The sequence below is a fragment of the Poecilia reticulata genome, linkage group LG6 (assembly GCF_000633615.1).
Source record: "Poecilia reticulata strain Guanapo linkage group LG6, Guppy_female_1.0+MT, whole genome shotgun sequence".
NCBI lineage: Eukaryota > Metazoa > Chordata > Actinopteri > Cyprinodontiformes > Poeciliidae > Poecilia > Poecilia reticulata.
The window spans coordinates 5933305-5948596 of record NC_024336.1 but is presented as its reverse complement, the minus strand read 5'-3'; the positions used below and the strand labels follow the sequence as shown (position 1 = coordinate 5948596).

The following is a 15292-nucleotide window of genomic DNA, read 5'->3' as shown; positions in this document are numbered from 1 at the left end:
GTGCGACGATCAAGTCTGATCCGTCCGCCCATTTTCTTGGCTCAGACTAGAAAACATCTTCACTCCCAGTTTGTGTCCTGGCTAACGAGGAAAGACACGTGACTCGCATGAGTGTTCTGCAACTCTGAGCCAAACACCATGTGACTCGAACATGAACAGACGAGCCGTTTGGCTTCTGCCAAGAAAACGAGGACAAAAACCTGGCAGGCTGCTATTTCGTCAATCTGAAATATACATTTTAAATAGAACGGCGAAAATCCTCAGTAAATATTTTAAAACATGCAAAATTCATGCTGAAATGTGTCCACTGGTTTCTATTTATATAGATTTTAAATAATTTAGAGATTAAGAGAGTGCTCTGTTTGATCTGCGTCTGGTTTTTTATTTTTTTTTTTCTGCTTTCAGTTGCTGCAGCAGGCGACATCAACCAGTAATCAAAGCAGTTTCAACGGCATTCAGAGGCTAGGAGGTGAGTTTTACCATCAGATGTTAAAATCCGCTTATCTCATTATCCGGACTGTTAAAGGGAAGTTTCTATGTCACCAATCCGACCATGTGGTTCAAGTATAATAAATCACATTGCTGCTTTACATCAGGGGGATATTGCACATGGCCTGGAGCTACTGTAACACTGCAAGGCCTTTGTATTGACAGCACTTTTCCATTAGTCGAGTTAATATAGTGCAGCTGTTGGTATTAAAAAAGCGATTCGAAATCCAGTGTTATATCTAAGGCTGTGGGGATTTTTTTTCTGCTGGAGCAGTAATTTATCAATTAAAAATGTGCATTTGTGTGACGGTACATTTAACTGCTTAAAAGAATGTTTTCTTCTAATGATAAAATGGAAATGTGTTGAAGTAAAAGCTGTGTGGGTGATTCTGCGGTTTCTGTCCGTCAGAGTACTTGGAACCTTTTTTCTTTTAGTTAGAACATTGTTTGGAACGTGGAAAGAAATTGTCATATTCATAACGATGAAAACTGGCAGGTTCTGGTGGACGGGGGGGGGGGGAAATCAGATTTTATTGTGGATCAGTAGCTCTCTGGGTTGTCCTGCTGCTTTTTCAATTTGGGTTTTACACCTTTAACTGTAGGCTATGACAATTTGGTTATCATGATTAGAGAAAGTTATAATCCTTAGATTTCATCTACATTTTAAGAATAGAACATCTTAAATGTGCCTCAATTTTCCTACATGAATATTGAATGTTCTTCTATTGGCTTTTTTTTCTAGTTATTTTTGTTGTATTGGAAGAATTATATTACTCTAAATCTTGTGTTTCATGCTTGTTGCCTGACCTCTTAACGTGTTCAAAAACTTTTAAAACTAGTTTGTTGTCGTTCATTGAAACAAAAAATGGCTGCCTTATTTGCCGCCTGCTCCTTCAGGATATCAAAGTTTTACCAGGTGTGAGCTACATGACAAACAAGGACTCCAGTAGTTGTCTAAAACCCTTCATGTATAACATGTGACGGTTCTCTACAGGTCACTCAGTGGGGAAAAAAACCCCTAAAAATCCAAAAATAAGTTGAGTTATTTAAGAACCCTCTGTGAAACTAAATTGACAGGTTGCACTACTGCACAAGTAAATTACAGAAATATTTGGTGCAAATACAAATTTTTATTTTTTTTATTTCCGCTAAAGTTCTACATCCATGTTGTCTGTATGTGCTGTCAGATTCCTTGTTTGCACATATTCTTGACTAATGGAGCTTGTTTGATGCTGAAGGTTCTAAGTAATTCATCAAGTTAGTTTTTCAGAACCCACGTAGCTCTTAAGTTTACAACCAAAAGGTCAACAAGTCGTGAATTTAACATACTGAAGCTCTCTGTCTGCAGACTGCTAAAACGACGTAGCTTAATGTTGGATTCATCAAAGGCAGCAGAGAGAATATATTGTTTTATGCTTGCATTCTGGGCAGAAAATTGCGCTGCAAGAGAATTTGAAAAGGCTCACGCCTGCAGGAACAGGAGCTTAAACATGGCCGTCATCCGTAATTACCTCTGCTGCTTTGTATTTTCAGCAGGTGTGAATCCTCTTCAGCTGCAAAACCTGGCCACGTTGGCTGCGGCCGCAGCTGCAGCCCAGAGCTCTGCCAGCCCGACTTCAACCAGCGCTCTGTCAACCAGCAGCGCAGCCCTGGGGGCTCTCGCCAGTCCTGGTGAGTTGAAGTCAAACATAAGCTCAGATCAGTCGCTTTTTAAAAAAATTTCATCTATCAATATGAGTTTACGGCAGTGAAGACGCAGTTCCAAGCCTTATTTGCAGGATTCAGATCAAAGTTAGGTGGTTTTACTTGACCAACCTGCGTATTTGTGGTTTTCAGTTTATATTGGTGGATTTGGTGAATTTATTCTCTCAACATCATTTCCCCTCAAATGTATTAATGTTTTCTGTTTAAGATTTCCAAAGCCAGTCCTGTGGAAGCTGCGTTTCCATTGTGCAAAGTGGAATTACAAAAAAAAACCTCCAGTTTTTTGATAAAGTATTTGCACAAGGATGAGTTTTTTTAGTTTTTTTTTTTAGCTGTAATTGAAGTATTTCACAGAACTGCAATGGAAAACAGACATGTGACCAACAGCCTGATGTTGCTGTCGAAAAGACGACATTGTAGCAGCCTGTTTTCTAAATGACACATGAACAAACTTATCCACGTGTGATTTTAATTGAGTTTATTTAATGAAAACATCGCAATGGTGAAATTGGTTTTCAACATTAGAGGAATACCGACAGTTTTCCCCATATTTCTAATTGAAACTCAGCTACTGTCTTTCAACTGTACTTAAATAATTGACCACTTTCCTCATGAAACTAATTATCTGTGTATATATTTTAAATCTGCCTACAGGCTCAACAGCAGGGTCCAGTGCTGGTGCTGCCATGAACACCCTGGCCTCTCTGGGTACACTGCAGGGTCTTACTGGCACCTCTGTGGGCCTCAACAACCTTAATGCTCTCACTAGCGGTGTCAGTGGTGAGTCTCCTATTCGAGCGCCTCAGAAAATGCTACCCGTTAAATAGGAAAGGTTTTTTTCGTGCGCAGCTCATCAGTTTGCTTTGCTGTTCCAGGTATGGGGGCCATGAACGGAGCCCTGGGAGCCTCCATGGCCAACGGCTCGGCTGCAAGTTCCATGGATGCACTGACACAGGCCTACTCAGGGATGCAGCAGTACACGGCCTCAGCCCTGCCCTCCCTCTACAGCCAGTCTCTGCTGCAGCAGAGCGTGGCTGGCAGTCAGAAGGAAGGTGAATACATCCTCAACGAACACACGACACTTTCCCACACTCGCAGCGCATGGACAATTTGCCGAACTAGACGTAAATGATTACTGTTGAACACTTCCAAGGTCGTATGTAACTTTAGTTCCTGGTTTCTTACAAAATGGAGTAGGGCCAGAGGGCGCCAACCTGTTCATCTACCACCTGCCGCAAGAGTTCGGGGACCAGGATCTTCTGCAGATGTTCATGCCTTTCGGAAACGTGGTCTCTGCCAAAGTCTTTATTGACAAACAGACCAATCTGAGCAAATGCTTTGGTAAGTGAATATAGATTTGTTGTGTAATTGGTGAATAGGTGTCAGGATCTGACTGAGGCACCTTATAAAGTGGTTGGTTTTGAAAGAATATTAATTATTTTGGTGTAAAGATCAAAGTTTTATTACTCTTGGTAGCTTATTAAATACTTTGAAATCATATTTTATATTCAAAAGGTTCCATTTCCTAAAGATGAGGGACTCGATATTGGTGCAGTTTTAGGTTAACTTCTAGATTTTGCACTTTAGCAGCTTGACTTAGATGTGATTCATTCATTAGGAACTTGAGTCGAACCCTGAGTAAATCAAATCGATGCAACCCTAAATAAAAACGGGATGTGATTTACTCAGTGGTAGTCGACCAAGAGGCAGACCCCTTCATGTTTTCATCATGTTGTTGATTCAACAGCTGGGAGTTTCTCCTCAGCGTGTTCAGGTTCTGCAGGAACCTATAAATTATCTATTAATTAGTTCTCGAGTGCTACAACTGGCCACCCGGGATCTATAACATTTTATTACATATTTATACCCGTGTGCATTTTAGTTTAAGTAAGATGCTTATTGTGCAGCATTTTAAAACAACAATTTTGTGAAATGCCGTTAAAGAACGACACACGTGAAACAAGTTATCAGTGGGTTAATTAGTTGTCGATTGCCACCCTATCAACAACTTAATTGTTATTTCATATTTCTTAGTCAGTTTACACCACACAAGCTAATCTTTTGTTAGTTTATGTGGTGTCATTTTTATATTTCCCCCCAAATATATGGACATTGTTGAGCTGGATTTCAGAAAGTATCCCAGGAAAGTAAAATCTTAAACTGAATCCAGGATGCATGTGAATTTTGATGAATTTGAAAATATTTTTTTAAGAATCACTTTCAGCCCAAATGTCCATCCTCTTTAAACTAATGCAGAAACTCTATCAATGCAGGAAAGTTCCGCAGTACCTTGTCATTTAACTGGCAAGACTGCCCCCCACTGGTGACTAAATGTTACAACAATTAAGTCTATAGTCTAAAGCAGTGGTGCCCAAAGTGGGTCCTCGAGGGCTGGCATCCTGCATGTTTTATTCTCTCCCTGGTGCTAGTAACAGCCTTCTCAGCATGTCAATGTTCTTCTTAGGCCTTCTAATGAGCCATTATTTGATCCAGGTGCGTTAAACCAGGGAGAGAACTAAACCCTGCAGCATGCCGGCCCTCTAGGACCCACTTTGGGCACCACTGGTCTAAAGTCTGCGTGCCGACTTGAGTAAATGGATCCAAGCATCCAGACTGTCTGATTTAAACAAGCAGAGTGTTTTGGGCTTTGCTGTAAAGCACAGAGGGTCCTTCATGCCGTTTGTGGTATTAGTGCATTACTCAAACAATTTTTAAGACTGGATGACAATAAGCTTGTGTTTTGACCCCTCACCTCCACTCTATTAATGCTTAAAAGCTGCATCTAAGGCCGGAAACCAGCCAGTTTAATCCTGCTCAGAATAATGTTATGGTTAACCACAGTACAGATGTAACTATCAATGCCAAACAGCACCGTGTTCAGTGATCACATGAGATTTTAACGCGCGTTTGTTGTCATTTGTTTTGTTTTTTTAGGGTTCGTCAGCTATGACAATCCTGTCTCCGCGCAGGCTGCCATTCAGGCCATGAACGGTTTCCAGATCGGCATGAAGAGGCTGAAGGTTCAGCTGAAGCGCTCCAAGAACGACAGCAAACCCTACTGATCCTTGCCTGGGGCCTCCCCCCCAGCCCCCTCCCCAGCTCAGTTCTAGCACTGCTAGGGTAAGTTCACCCTCCTGCCAAGGTCACCACAGCAGAGACTCAGGGGGGGGTCAAAGGGGACAGGAGCCCACCACGGGAGGAAGACTCACCCTTTTCCTTAAACAGAAAAACGAGAAAAAAAAGGTTGCTAAGATCTCTCCACGTTTTTGCTGTATTTCATTCCTGCGGTTTTTATTATGTACTTTTGAGTCTGAAATATTTTAATGTATATGATTATTTATGACTATCACTGGAGTCAGTGTTTGCTGGAGGTATTTTCTGTCACTGTATTTAGTGGAGAGCATCAGATGTTTCCATGCCACTTCATTGCCTTCAGGTCAAGTGAGCCAGGTTGACTAAGGATCAGTTGTTGTTGTTGAAGGGCTGAAGCGAGGCCACACAGACCCTGAGCCAGAGCTTCAACCTGCTTTTCACTTCTCATCTGTAGTCTGTCTCATGTCGTGTCGTCGTGAATATCTAGCAGTCTTTTCCGTTTCCCCTCTTCTGTTTTTTTTTGTCTGTTTACATTCATTGTCTAAGCCATTTTAAGCTAGGCTACCTCTATTTTTTCCCCCCCTCTATTAACAACCTCCTCCAGTCTTTCCATCCATCCTCCAAGTCTCCCACAAGGGACTGGGCTCTAGATGGATCTCTTTCGGTGCCAAGTATAAAAGTATGTGCATGTCAGAGTCTGCCATAAGTCCTAGTGGTGTCACTTCTGTAAATCGGTGTGTTGTGTTTTTGTGTGTCGGGAGAGAGGGTGGGGGACGTGTTTACCCTGCTGTCCTTGCTGTTATGTGGTGACTTGCATTATTTTTTTTGTTTATTGTGCCTCATGGCTTAAAAAAAAATTCTTGTGCTGTGCCCCTAACTTTCTCTTCTCTCCTCTTTGTCCTGTCTCTCCTCTCTCTCTCTCCCCCTCTCTCTTCGTGTTTTTGTTCCTTTTTTAGAACAAATCTCCATGCCTGTTTGCTCATCATTAGCCTAGCATGTCTTCATGATGTTGAAAGCCAAGCCAAACCCCCTCTCCCTGGCCTCATCATCCCACCATTGTCTGTGATGTCTCTCTAAGCTCGCCTGACCAATACCCGGCCACCCACTGACCCTGACCTTAGCTCAACCTGATTTTTCTGCATGTATGATCATGTTTTTTGTTTTGTTTTTTTTGTTTTTTTTCTGCTTTTTTTCTATAAGAAAATGTGATGGGCAGGAGAGAGGTCAAGCATATTAATGTGAAAACTTAGCTGCAATGATTTCATTGAAGAGATGTTTTTCTTTTTTCCTGTTAATATTTTAAAAACCTGTGGGATTTCTAAGTTTTAATTTAGCTATGTATTTTCTTTTTACCTCTCTCAGTAATAGTTCACTTGAAAGTTGAATACAGGGATTGGCACACATATGTGCTATTTGGTGCCATTAGCAATATTTTGGCTTCTTAAAGGAAAAAAAAAAACAAAACAAAAAAAAAAAAGATCCTACAGACCACTTTTCCAACATTTTTTCAAAGTCTGACCAGTAAAAGTCGCTCTCGGCGATCCCGTTTCGATCTCTACATTATGTGGGCAGTGTGACGATTTACATCAAGGCTATTTAAAATATTTTCTTTTTTTTTTCCATTTACAAAAAAATGAGTGTATTTACCTTTTTATTAAACTATCAATGGCACAATAAAAGGTACATTTGCTCTGCTGAGAGAAATGACTACCTACATGAGTCAACTTTTTTAGAACTGATTCACAAATAGACAATCTGTGGTTTAAATGCACACTTAGATTACCTATATTTTGTACCATTGAATCTATAGAGGTTTAACTAACAACCCAGGCACAACTTTGGGTTTTTTTTGTAGATTTTTGTTGTATTGTCATCTATGTTGGGGAGTGGGAGGGGGGGGGGTATTTTCAGATTTATGGTCTTTTTTTTTTTTTTTTTTCTTTAAAAAAAAAAAAAGGACTAAAATGTGAGTTTGGTGACCATTTGCGGGTCATTTGTAGTAAATTTAGTAAAATTCGGGTTTAATTAAAAATGACATCTGGTTTAAGAATTTTAAGGGTCAAATTTTGAGGCTAATTTTATTTTAATTTTTCTTTTCCTGTTATATAAAGTGTTCGACTTCAAAGGTACGTCTTGTTGACTCTGTGAATTTTTTTCTTTTCATTACTAACTTAATCAATGGATGTTTCACTTTGGTTTAGTTTGGATTGCCTCATGTTTGAAAAACGATTTACAATGTCTGTTAATCATCCATGGACAATGTTTTCATATTTCTTCTTCCTTTTTTTTTTTGATTGTTGAAGTGCCCATGTGTCAAACTCTTTGTTTTTGAATACACAACTTTTTTGGGGGTTTATTTGCTGTAATATCTAGTTTTTCTTTACACACACACACACACACACACACACACACACACGCAACACTTAATGTGGTTGCATCAGTGGGAGCCCCTGAAGAGGAGATCACTTGGACAAAAACAACCTGTGGGTCTCTGCACATTTTAGACACATTTTGCTTTTTATCTAACCTGTTTGCTGTTTTCTGATTTTTGTTTTTGTTTTTTTTGTTTTTCGCATGGCACATTTGAAAAGCTCCACCACTTTAGTGTTGGGATACAAATACATTCCATTATTCTGCACCAAGTTTACACTTTTTATCAGGGTGAAATTTTCTCTCTTGTGCTACACATTGTTAAAACAACCCTGCTAAAAAAAAAAAACCAATAAAAAATAACCACTTCACCCACCCTCCACCCMTTAAAAACAAAAAAAGTAAAAAAAATAAAAATAAAAAAAATAAAAAGGGTTCCTAAACAAACTGCTTACCTGGTGGCGCTAAAGAGTTGTCAACTCAGGGGTTTTTATGTGTTTAAAACTTCAACACGCAGGATTATGACACAAAATGCACACTTTTCTCACCATTTTTTTGAATCTTTTTAAGTTGGGATTTTTTTTCTCCTTTTTTTTGGTTTTCCTTTTATTATAACCCAAAAATATATATATTAAAAAAAATAAAAAATACCAAATTTGCAACAGCGCTCAAGAAAAGTGTTCTAGTTTTGTAAGGAAATGTGAAGCACAATTGTGGGAGCTAAACACTTTGACAGAATGTGGTGAGTGTGTGTGATTTTGATCCAAAATTTTCAAGGTACCACTGATTTCTCTTTTAATATGGGCATGTGCTTTTTACAGTGTTTTTTCTATCCAAATGCAATACAATATTCAAAGTGCCATATATAAATATATGTCTAGAAACTGCCTACACATTGTTATTAGGCCTTGGTTTAGAGGTTGCTGCAGTTTGCCTTTTTTCCATTTAATTTGTTTTTTTGTTTTTTTTCTGGTCTGTTAATGCCAGTGTCATAAAGCCCTTTGTTACCTGCTAATGTCCCCACTTCCCCCACTTTCCCTCTCTCTCCCTCTCTCTCCCTCTTTCTCTGTGCTGCGTTATTGGTAAATGTGTTTTGTGATGTACTCGATTTGAACAGTTGGTTTTTAAAAAAAGATGTAGATAAACAATAAACTTCCCAATACATTTGAAGGTTAAGCGTCTCAGTGCGTATTGAAACACTTCGTGATGCCAACTCTGTTGTGATCATCTGTTTTTGTTTTTATTTTTTTCCCAGAGGGGGAGGTTAAAGTTGAAAAGCGAGCTGGGGGGTCACATGTTAAGACAATTAGATCGCAGGTGTTTTCCAAAGTAGTTCATGGTGTATTACATTTTTTAAAAATCTATAAAAACAATTAAAAAAAAAAAAAAAAAAAGCACAATGTCTAGTCAGAGCAGTCCCAACAGGAACTGGACTCACTTCAGGGGCTTCCATCTCAAATCTCCATCAGCTCTAACAATCACTTTGACTCTTGTCGTTTCTCATTTTGAAGTGCTTTTCTTTTTTTTCTTTTTGTGTGGGTAGCTTTGCATCTCTGTAGATGTGTTGATCTGGGGGGAAAAACAAGTTAAAGACAAAAAAAAAGCTTATTTTCTTGTCTACTAATCAGTAGGACTTTATTCATGTTCCACCAATAATTTAATCGATGTTTCGTCTCGTCTCGAGGAAAGCCAAAGTGAGTGCATCTTGATGTGAGCTGTATTATACACACAGTAGAGTTTATTTCTGTCCAAACTTTTGGAAAGAGGGTGGGATTAAAAAAAAAGACGTATACAGGCTGTCCCGATTTCTACAACTGGTTGTTCATATGTATTTTGTACCAGTGAAGCTTTTTATATTGGAAATTAAAGGAAAAGGAAAAAAAACCACCTATATTGAAAAGAATAAAAAAACAAACATGTCTGGCCTCTCAATCTGGCCTTGCCTTGACCAGGTCTTGAGTTTGACCTTTGGCGATGTCTAGCTTTGATTTTTATTTTATTTTGTCCCGCTTTAGCCTCTAAAAAGATGCCTGAGTTTGATTATTACTCGGATCTCTACATGGTCCTCACTTCGTTAATCAGTTTCGGGGGAGGGTTGGGATCCTCTAAATCGTGGTAAGTTTCATGTTGGTGATTGTGCTTTCCACATAATTTAATGGTCAGGATTTTTTGACACCTTGTGTGGATAATTGTCTTAGTTTAAAAAAAAAAAGTTGCGTGTTTAGTTTAAAGCTTTGCTTTTTACTTGTGTAGTTTTTTTTGTTTTCCTTCCCACCATAGCGGAGTGTGTAGTTGGAAGATTGTTTTAATTTTTCTTTTTTGTTTTGATCAGTGTTCGTTTGTGTGGTGTGTTTCTTTGCCTCTGTCTCGAAATTAAACCATTTCCCCTAATATGGACTGTGTGTCTTTGTCTGTTTTGTGCTCGTCCGGTGTTGTACAGACATTTTATGGACCACCCTCCCCTCTCCCAGTGTGTCGTGTCTCTCTTGTGCTTCTCTTTGCTGTAGCCTTTTTCAAGTGAATCGAGCTTTTGCAGATCTGATGTCAAGGTTGTTGAGCTCCTTTGGAGCCAATAAAAATAAATGTCCACTCCCAATATGCGCTAGACATGAAATTAGAGCAGAAATCCATAAAAAAAAAWWTTTTTCGGTTCTTCTTAATTTACTTTGGTCTTGACCTTAAACRCACTTAAACCAGATTGACCAGAAATGGAGACGATGTTTCAACAGGATCACTTAGTTACACGTTTCATTTTCAATCTGGCCTTTGAAAGTGGAAGAAAGTTCACTACAACCCACTTAGAAGATATAAAAATCCACTGCTTGCTTCTGAGAAGTATCGTACTTCCTGAGCAAATTATTCAGCATTTTTGGGGATAACTGCATAACATGTAAGGAGATAAACGCTGGTTCTGTGGCATCACTGTCCCAAATGACAACCTAAGATGCCGAAGAGCCCCAATATTGATTACCGTTTCTTAATCCATGTGAGAATTGGCTGTTAAAAAGGTTTTGTAGGTATCCAGGTCTGCTGGGTGTTTAGAAAAGCAATATTCTGTTTTCAAACTGGGATCATGGGTTTTAAAATTTTTATTTTATTAGACTGCTGTATTCTCCAGGTAAGGACACATGAACATTTTTACGTAGGAGTGTAGTATGAAAAGTGGGTCACTGATAGGTTTTCTCTTGGTTGCACAACACAAATAGGTTGTTCTTGGTGAACAACCCATTTGAGAAACGATGACCTGGATTGGTTGTATGTAGCGAAACCCACTCTGGTCCCATGGTAGCTCATTAAAATCAGGCCCATTTAGTTCCCATCCAACCTGAGCAAAACCTTGAGGCCTATATGCTGTTGAGTATTTTCTTATACCAYTAACAATATTTAATTTGGATTTTAAATTGCCAACAAAAAGCAGTGCGCAATGTTTTTTTAGCTTAAAAGAAAAATAACATGAATTTTCAGTATCTTCTAAGATTAAATCTAAAAAGTTTGTACTGTATTCAGACTCCCTGGTCATTACAGATCTGCGTAAACTTATCTTGGCTCTGCAAAAGTAGGGCTTATGTTTTGGGGTTACAATAGTGATTCGTGGTTGTATGAGAAAACATGAATCCAGATTGGACTGACCAGGACAACGTGGCCTGCAAAGTAGTTTGTCTTTAAGAAATTTAAATATACAACCAAGAGCGGAACATAACATCTGACAAACTGAAAGTGGGGAGGGGAAAGAGAGCAGTACTAAAATTTCCAGGAGCACCTGAACGCATCAGATGATGCGACCACTTATTACGGTGGTCGCGTCAAATATATGCGTCTTTTAATAAGCAGAAACACGACAATGTAAGGTTGGTTTTTATATATAATCATATTTGACCTGATTAATAAAATTAAAAAAATATGGATTTAGAGACATGTTCAGTTGTGAAACGTGTCCGTGCCTTTTGGCCAATCGGTAGCCGGTGCGGCATCTCCTCCCAGTACGACGGCAGTATGGCCGCCGTCTTGTAGCCCTGCGGCTTGAGGAGAGCTTCTGTCACGCTGGGGGATTAAAGACTTACGACTCGAAACATGTCGGCCGTGTTTTTTCTGAAAAAGTCTCTGAGCAGACTCCCACCAAGTGCTGCTMGGCAGCTCTTCGCCTGCCGCTATCACACCGAGAGAGGAGTGTATGGATACCGACCAAAACGGCTCGCCGGAGAGCACAACCAGTCACAGAGGGACCGCATCGCTGCACTGAACCAAGGTCGGTACGGGTTAAATTTCAACACGGAGAGCTGATAAGGATGTGGAGGGGATACATGGAGGCTGCAGTGGTGAAATGTRCGCTAATTRTTTGTCTTTGTGTGATGTATTAATCTGAGCATCACCCACTTTTGCTAGCTCTTCATGTGCAGCTAGCTGAAGTGCACCTGTGTATCAGGAAGAGTCGAGTTTCTTCTTCAGAGCAGAGGCGACGCCAAGGGGGATTTAGAGGGGGCGACGACCATCTTCACTAGACGGAAGAGTTATTTAATTTTTATGCTCCAGAAATTCTGTTCAAATATAAAACCTGTATGGGTTCATTACACACAGACGGATGGGTGAAGAAAAAGAGGAATATTTATTTAGTAACATATTTAGTAACGTGGTGAAAAAATGTGAGGTGGGCTTCTTTTCACATGGATTAATGATCCGTCTGTGGTTTTGCTCAGGTGTTAACACTTTGCACCTTCTTAAGCCTTCRTCTAATCTTCCTCTGATGTTTATCATCTTCCTCTTTGCAATGCCTCAGATTGCTTATGGAGATTGTCGGTACAGTTTGCTCACCAGTCAGACACAGTGACATCGGCCATTAAACCAAGTATGAGCATAACATAAACACTTCTATTAAGATAGATTTTAGTGCAATCAGGCTTTCAGGGAAAATTAATTTTGATTAATTCATGAATTCAAGCTTCATTGTGGCTGTCAAATTTAGGAGAAATAAATGCTTTAAATATTGTAGCTTTTTGAACTGAGTGCCTGAAAAACTTTCTGAGAAGCATGCGTATGCGTATTATTTTTCTGCAATTAATGTAAGAGAGCAAATTACATTTATTTTATTCATGCTAGATTCAGTATTTGTTTTTTATTAATACAATTGACGTTCAGCGATAGCAACAWACTTTATAAACATATTTACATTCTGGTATATCCTCCACCCTGTCCAAACCTTTCTGGCTTCACCCGTGCTTACTGGCAGCATGTTTTTTGYTCTCTGCTCAGATCACGGTCTCGCCCGCCTGGTGGAGGCGTACAGAACACATGGACACAAGGCCGCTAAAATTAACCCCCTACTGCCTCAGCAGCCCGTTGTGGACCGTGTCCCGGAGATAGATATGCTGGCCGGTGTCGTCACGGGAACGCTCAACACCTCAGGTAAGTTTCATAGAGGCCTACAGAAATTAGTCACAAATTCAGGAATATGTTATTTCAGACTCCATAGCTGTTTGTGTCTTGCTTCACTTCTGAAAATCAAACGCTGGACTTTATGTAAATATTGAGGTAGGACCAGCTGTTGAATGACAGCGTTTGTCTTCACCGCCTGCATGAATGACAATCTTACTGTATTTACTCTCAGCCAGGAGTTTTCAGGCAGGATTTGATGTCCTGTTGTCTGTTTTCCCTCATTTTCTGTCTACTTTGTAGATTGAGGAAGTTTCAGTGTTATCTAAGTGCTTGTGTTGAAAAGGACGGGCAAACAAACACAAAAAGATTGAATCCCTGCACCTTAGGAAAGGATTAACTCAACAACCCGTTCCAGAAAGTACCAGCCCGGACTTGCTTCACTTTTTTTTTTATCTGCYACTTKTAGACAACAATTTCAGAAACGTTTAAAAAAAATACATTCTGAATTTTGTGTTAAGTYGATCAACTTAATACAAAAGTCTTAATTTATTTTCAAATAAAGCCTTGGAAATATCTATTGTTCTATTTAGGTACTATGTTTGACAAGGTCTTAGGTTCCTCTCTGACGTATTTGTTTAATCTTCAAGGCCTTCTTCGCTGCAATTTTACGTTGCACAATAACGCCACAAGAAAACCCAGCCATTAAGACTTTTTATTTTTTCCATCCCATCCCTTTGGGAGACGTATGTCTGGGTTGGGTGTGGTGGAGTTTTGTTGCTACAGATAAAAAAAAYATATTTGAAACTTCTTTCCCAAAGAGCCTATATCTATGCTTTAAATTAAAGCATCAAACACAGAAAAAAAAAATCAAAATTTCCATCTTAAACTCTTAGCTCTGACCTAAGTTACAACCAAATAAAAAGCAAAAATGCAATAAAAAAATTAGAAGACATTATTTTAGCATTATAATCTATTTGTCATGTACAATGAGATTAAATGAGAAGCATGTGCATATGCTGTTATTTCAATATTTATCTACCATATACAGCATATTGTGAAGTTATGATTAAATTCAGTGAGCAGAACAAACATCGCAGTATGACTTGGGGTGACTGTGGCTTAGTGGGTAGAGCAGTYGTCTTGTAATCGGAAGGTCGCTGGTTCAATTTAGCTTCCTGTCAACATGCCCTGGGGCACATCAACCCAAGCTGCCAACCCACGTTTATATCTGTATAAATCAATCTGTATAAATGATTGAATGTGGTCAAAATGGCTGGAAAACCATCTTGTAAATTYAGTCCATTTATAGAAACACACACTTGTGTGGTTGTAGTAAAGTATTTCAGGAACTAGTTGTTGGTTTCTAAGTGTAACCAAATAACTTGTGTAAACTTGTTGCAGAGCGAAGCGATTTAGAGTTAGGCTTAATTAACAAAGTTCTCAATAATAGTTTGAAATACTTGTTTATTCAAGTAATATTAGATTTTTTTTCTATATAGTCAAGTAAAAAAAACCAAGTAAATGAAATTAATATTTCCTGAAACTGAATTGATCTTGAAATAAATATGACTATATAATTTGAACAGGTTGCTCTAGCTGTCTCTTGAATTGCATTTAGTTTTGAGAGAAATGTCTTAATTTTTAAACATTAAGTAAAAAAAAAATTTTCTTTCCTGAAACATTTTGCACCGCTAAGCCCAAAGTTCCATCTTACTAAAACCAATTGAAACGCTGTTTTAAGCTTTTCAATACTTAAGATTTTGTTTACCTGTTCTCTGTCTGTGCGCAGACCTAGCCTCCAGGTAAACGATGTGTGTTCTTCCTTGCTCAGGCCTGCGTCACTTTGGGAAGGCTCAGGCCTCGGCGGAGGAGGTCCAGACCTACCTGGAGCGGGTCTACTGCGGCCACCTGTCCGTGGAGACCGGCCAGCTGAGCAGTCTGGAGGAGAGGGAGTGGTTTGCCGACCGCTTCGAGGAGCTCAAGAGGGAAGGCTTCTCTCCAGAGGAGAAGAAGCACCTGGCTAAGCTAATGCTGGAGTCTCAGGTAGGTCTGAGAGGASGGGAGCAGGTATCACCCGCATCCAGTCTGGTGGGAAAATAAGGAAATGTTTGGGTTCCCGCCCCCCCCTCTCCCYCTGTGTGCAGGAGTTTGACCACTTCCTGGCCACTAAATTTGCTACTGTGAAGCGCTACGGAGGAGAGGGAGCAGAGAGCATGATGGGATTTTTCTATGAGCTCTTCCACCAGTCAGCCCACAGCGGCGTGAC

General features: G+C 39.5%; 2 protein-coding genes across 8 annotated transcripts in view; both read left to right on the top strand.

Moving 5' to 3' along the window:
- LOC103465795 (CUGBP Elav-like family member 2) overlaps nucleotides 1-10053 on the top strand; it is a 37116-nt gene extending 27063 nt beyond the window's left edge. For 2 of the 7 annotated variants that reach the window (XM_008410964.2, XM_017305244.1), the window contains exons 8-13: nucleotides 406-469; nucleotides 2026-2160; nucleotides 2848-2973; nucleotides 3069-3245; nucleotides 3391-3534; nucleotides 5128-10053. In XM_008410964.2, coding sequence (XP_008409186.1) covers nucleotides 406-469; nucleotides 2026-2160; nucleotides 2848-2973; nucleotides 3069-3245; nucleotides 3391-3534; nucleotides 5128-5255 — 774 coding nt within the window. In that variant the 3' untranslated portion in view covers nucleotides 5256-10053. Of the gene's footprint in view, nucleotides 1-405; nucleotides 470-2022; nucleotides 2161-2847; nucleotides 2974-3068; nucleotides 3246-3387; nucleotides 3535-5127 lie in introns of all 7 variants that reach the window. The other 5 variants (XM_008410960.2, XM_008410965.2, XR_001776688.1 and 2 more) reach the window with 4 other exon arrangements.
- A 1338-nt stretch (nucleotides 10054-11391) lies between these two features.
- LOC103465849 (probable 2-oxoglutarate dehydrogenase E1 component DHKTD1, mitochondrial) overlaps nucleotides 11392-15292 on the top strand; it is a 16256-nt gene continuing 12355 nt past the window's right edge. The window contains exons 1-4 of the mRNA XM_008411043.2: nucleotides 11392-11902; nucleotides 12904-13056; nucleotides 14858-15069; nucleotides 15171-15285. Coding sequence (XP_008409265.2) covers nucleotides 11728-11902; nucleotides 12904-13056; nucleotides 14858-15069; nucleotides 15171-15285 — 655 coding nt within the window. The 5' untranslated portion in view covers nucleotides 11392-11727. The remainder of the gene's footprint in view (nucleotides 11903-12903; nucleotides 13057-14857; nucleotides 15070-15170; nucleotides 15286-15292) is intronic.